The 4,886-nt window shown below is 63.0% G+C and overlaps 1 protein-coding gene across 2 annotated transcripts in view; it reads right to left on the bottom strand.

Moving 5' to 3' along the window:
• Window positions 1-4,377, bottom strand: part of UNCX (UNC homeobox) — a 4,579-nt gene extending 202 nt beyond the window's left edge. Inside the window, exons 1-4 of one of the 2 annotated variants that reach the window (XM_068699531.1) lie at window positions 3,666-3,804; window positions 2,658-2,758; window positions 2,354-2,529; window positions 1-1,011 (exon numbers count right to left, since the gene is read on the bottom strand). The exon at window positions 1-1,011 is cut by the window's left edge and continues 202 nt beyond it. In XM_068699531.1, coding sequence (XP_068555632.1) covers window positions 1-1,011; window positions 2,354-2,529; window positions 2,658-2,724 — 1,254 coding nt within the window. In that variant the 5' untranslated portion in view covers window positions 2,725-2,758; window positions 3,666-3,804. Of the gene's footprint in view, window positions 1,012-2,353; window positions 2,530-2,657; window positions 2,759-3,665 lie in introns of both variants that reach the window. The other variant, XM_068699530.1, reaches the window with a different exon arrangement.
• Window positions 4,378-4,886: the final 509 nt, after the last annotated feature.

Here is a 4,886-nt window from a genome sequence, read left to right as displayed (position 1 = left end):
GGGGCCGCAGTCCGATTTGTCCCTGGGCGTGCTGGCATCCCGAGCCCGGACGGGGGATTTGGGCCGAGGGAAAGACCCCCCCTCGGCGGGGGCGGCCGCCGCGGGGTCGCCGTGAGAAGCGGCGGAACGAGGCGAGGCTCCGGGGGCCGGGGGAGGCGGCGCCGCCGGCCCCGCCGTCGAGTCCGTGGAGCCGGGGCCGGGCTGGGCTCCGACGGGAGCCGGCTCCGCGCTGAAGCCGGGGGGGCCCGGGTTGGCGGCGGGCAGGGGGGAGTCCCGGGGGGGCTGCCCCGCTTCGGGGCCCGGACTGGCCTTGAGGGCGGTCTGCGGCACGATGAAACCCAGCGGCTGGGTGATGGGGTAGAGCAAGAAGTGTCCTTTGCCGATCAGGGTGCGGGGGGCGCAGGGCTGGAGGCTGGGGAAGTCCAGGGAGGCTTTGCGGCGGGGGGGGGAGTCGGAGAGCAGGCTCTCCACGCTGAACGGGTTGAGCTTGTGGAAGCCGCCGGCGCCTCGGGGCCCCCCTGCGCCTCCGCTGCCGTCCCCCGACGGGGCGGCCGCGCAGTCCTTGTCGGGGGGGGGCCGCTGGAGCCGCCCGGCCCCGCTTCTTTGGCTGGGGTGGAAAGGCTCCGCCGTCTGCTCGCAGCCACCGGGGGGAGGCTCGGAGGGGGCGGCGGGGGGCGGCGGGTGAGGCGGCGGGGGCTGCCCGCGGGGCTTCGCCTCCGGGGGAGCGGGCGAGAGCCCCCCCCCGCCGCCGCTGTCGCTGTCCGAGCTGGGCGTGCTGTGCAGGGAGAGGCCGCTGGGCGAGTGGAGGTGGCGGCTTTGGCTTTTGAGGAGTTTTTTCTCGTGCTTGCGTTTCTTTTTCTCCATCTTCTCCAGCTCCTTGCGGGCGATCTCCTCGGGGTCCATGGGCTCCCCGCTGCACGTCGTGGGGTGCGAGTTGTGAGCCGGCCGCCCCGGGCCCTTCTTGGTGTTTTCTTTCTTTCTCCATTTGGCCCGGCGGTTTTGGAACCAGACCTACACACCGAACAACGAGAAGCAGTTAACACCCAGCGCACCGGGCCCCCCGCGGTGGCCAGGGCGGCGGGGAGCGAGCAGCACAGCTCAGGCCTCCCCCGTCCCCCCCCGTCGAGGTGCCGGCAGCCCCCATCTGTAGGGCCCAGGGGAGCAGCAAGAGAGATCCACGGCTCTTTGAGGGGGTAGAAAGAAGGAGTTGGGGGTGCACACACACGCACACACACGCTGCGCCTTGCTAGCACCGATGGAGGGGACGGGGGAACGTCTGTTCTTCCCCCACCCCAGCTCTTCCCGGCGGCCCAGGGGTGCAGAAACACCGGGGCCGGGCCCGATCCCTTCGCAGCAGCTCGCAAAAAGCCATAAAACACAGCACAATAAGCGGGCGAGAGGCCGAGGGGGGGGGCTCTCATCGCCCGGACCTCCTGCCCATCCCGGGGAGCGGAGCAGAGGGAACAGGGCGAGGTGGGATGAGGCCCTAAATTAATGTTATTTTTATAATTTATGAGAAAATAAAATAAAACCCTCTGCAGCCCTCCGCTGGCAGCACCTGGCCCCGAGCACAGCCCCATCCCCGGCGCTTCCACGACCCCAGCCCGGCTCCTTCGCCTCGGGAGGGCCGTAGGGGGACGAGGGCGAGCCGTGCCGGGACGAGCCGTGCTTTTTTAGGCAGCAGCGCCCGGGCATTGCACCGCAAACGAAGCCGCTTCGGGCATCGCGCAAACGGCGCCGGCTCAGCCTTGGGGGGGCGACCCCGAGGGTGCGAACCGCGCGTGTCCCCGTCCCCCCCCCCCCCCCGCATGGCCACGCAGCCCCCGGCCCCATCCGCACCCCGCTCCCCCGGCCGGAGCAGCCACCGCGACCTACAGCAGCAGGAGGAGACGCGGTCCCGCATCCCCCGCCTGGATCCCTATTTGATTTAATTTTTATTATTTTTAAGCGCAGAGATGGAGCCCCCCGTACGCCCGAGCAGTCCGTTCAGCTGAAGTTGAGCAAGTCCCGCAGCTCTCACCGCTCCTAGGAGCCGCCTCGCCGTTTTCCAGCGTACCCCGGCCCGTGATTAAGTCTCCGATTTGCATGCTAATTTTTCACCCTCGTCTCGTTAAGGAAAAAATATTTACAGGGGAAAAATAAAAATAGTTAGGGAACCTAGGCTGCAATATCACGCTTTGTGGCCCGTCTGCAAGCCTGTTTTTTTAAAATATAATAATAATAGAAATAAACCGGCGGCGACCGAGCGAGGACAGGGAACAAAAGGGGAGCCCCGGCAGGAGCAGGGCTGGGGCTCCCGGAGGAACATCTCGGCCCAGGGAGACGGGAGGGGAGGAGGTTTGGGGTTTTTTACCTGCACTCTGGACTCCACCAAGTCCAGCCTGAGAGCCAGAGCCTCTCGCATAAACACGTCCGGGTAATGGCTCTCATTAAACGCCTTTTCCAGCTCCTCGAGCTGCCAGCCAGTAAAATTGGTGCGGGTTCGTCTTCTTTTACAGCCAGGACTTTCTTTGTCCGGGTCACCCGAGTCTGAAAAGGCAGAAATACCCTCAGCTCCCTGGAAGACGGGCCTTCTCCCCCCTCCCTGCCATTTACAGGAGCCTTTAACTTTCGTGCTCGGCAACGTTGGTAGAAAAAAGCGGGATTATAACACACACCTGCGCTAAAAACGGGCAGGAACCCGATCTGCCCTCGCCTCCTCCGAAAATGTACTTTACTGAACATTTATTCCTGAAGGAAGCTCGCCACAGGCACCCAGCTGGCAGAGAGAGAGAGAGAAGTTCCGATAGAGGCTCCAGCCACCAAAGGTTGAATTAAAAATAAAAATAAAATAAAAATTAAAGCCCCCCCCCCTTTCCCTTCCCCGGCCACCCCAGACGGCCTCCGGTCCCACGCAGGCCTCCCGGGGCTGGGCGGCCTCCATCCTCCCGAAGCCTCCGGGCCTCCAGCAGCCTCCGGCCTCCCCCGGTAGCCTCCGGGCCTCCCGCAGCTTCCATCGGCCTCCGGCCCCCCCGAGGGCCGGCATTTACCGGGCCGGGATTCACGGCCCGAGCTGCCCCTCCCGTTATCTGCCGGGTGAGGAAATTATCGAGATCGTAATACCGGATTTTTTATTTTTATTATTATTATCGTATTTTTAGCGGAGGGAGGATGTTCCAGGCTCGATAAGAGGAGGCTGGGGCGACGTTTGCGGAGCTGAACAATAGCCGTGCTGCAGGCCGGGGGAAGGCAGGGGAGCCTCTCCCGGTGGTTATAGCGCTTGGAAAATAACAACAACGACAAAAAAATCGCCGCTCTTCACTCCCCAAACTCCGGCACCCCCTCCTTTTTATTTCATTTTTATTTTTTAAATAGCGGGAAGGGCGGCCTGGCCCGAGCACCCACCGCGGAGAAGTTTGGGGGCGGCCCGGCCCCGCTATTGTTTGGGGCACACGCTGCCCGCTGGGAACGGGGGGGGGGCTCCTGCTGTCCCCCAGCCCGTCCTGTCCGTCCCCTCGGGGTGGGGGGGTGCCCGAGGGTGGCAGCACCCCCTTTCCCCCTCCAGGCACCCCGCTACCCGCACGGAGCGGGGCGCGGAGCAGGGATGGGGTCGGGGGTAGGGGAAGGGATGCGAATAGGGCCGGAGGTCGGGGCAGGGATGGGAATAGGGCCGGGGCCGCTCCTACCTGCGAGCTTGAAGGGCTGGCTGTCCCCGCTCACCCCACAGCCCGAGGGGATGAGAGGCGCCGGGTTGACCACGGAGGCGGCGCAGGAGCCGCTCAGTAATCCATCGATGGAGAAGGGCACGGAGGCGGCCGCCGACTGCAGCTGGTGGCCGGCCAGCTCGTAGACGTGGTGGTGGCCGAGCGGGTAAGGGAAGCCCACCATGCCCCCGAACTGGGCATGGGGATGCTCCAGGATGCGGCTGTCCATCATGGGGGCGGCTTTAGGGCGGCGGCGGGGGGTGCCGTCGGGGCTGGGGGTGCTGGCGGCGGGGCGGCTGGGGCCGGGGGTGCTGCTGCCGGAGAAGGAGGAGGCGGCGCGGCGAGGGGCTCATGCTGCAGGGCGCCCGGGCGCTTTAACTTTATCAACATCAGGCTCCCAATAATTAGCTCAGGCTGGGGGAATTTGGGACCAATAAGAAACGTTAATCGCTCCTGACGTCAGAGACGTGCCAGTGTGGGGAGCAAACGTTTTCCATATCGATTGCTAATTATACCTGACATCCAGCCTCAATAAACAATATCAGAGCTGTCACAACAAGACGAGGGGGGCTCGGAGACGAACTCCGGCCCGGGGAGGGCAGGGGAGGGCGAGGGGGAGACGGAGGGGAACTCACGGACCTGCCTGATACCCGGTTAAATACCAAACAGAAGAGTTGCACACACACATGCACACACACACACACATCGCCTCCCCCCCTGCAACCCACCCTCTTCCCCCTTGTCCCCTCCCCTCTCCAAATCACTAATAGATTTCCCTTTAAAACATTCACCGGCGTGTTGTGGGGATTTTTCACCAGAAATGCTCTACTCTCTGAACCTTTAAAGTGATGTTGCTCCAATTACAGAGAGACATTGAGCGGCAAATAGACTGATCCAATAATAGGAGATTCATCATCCGCTCTTTCCAGAGCTGTCACATTGAATTTAAAACTACAAGCCTTTTCATCTCCTCTCCGGCTCTATAACAGGGGAGAGGGGAGGGGGGCAGAGGGAGGGAGAGGTGGGAAGAAAAAAAAAGGGGGGGGGGGGGAGAAAAAAGGAAGGGAAAGAAAAGGGAAGAGCCTTTTGCGGCGTTTAGAAGGAGATTTGAGCATATCAATCGAAATCATAATTAATGCAATCTCCTATCGATTCGGCCACGGTCCCCCCCCTTCCCCAGCAGCAACAGCAAGCCTGAAACCG

The sequence above is a fragment of the Anas acuta genome, chromosome 15, assembly GCF_963932015.1.
Source record: "Anas acuta chromosome 15, bAnaAcu1.1, whole genome shotgun sequence".
NCBI classification, from domain to species: domain Eukaryota; kingdom Metazoa; phylum Chordata; class Aves; order Anseriformes; family Anatidae; genus Anas; species Anas acuta.
Note: the sequence above shows the minus strand (reverse complement) of the source record. Positions and strands in the feature narration are given on the sequence as shown.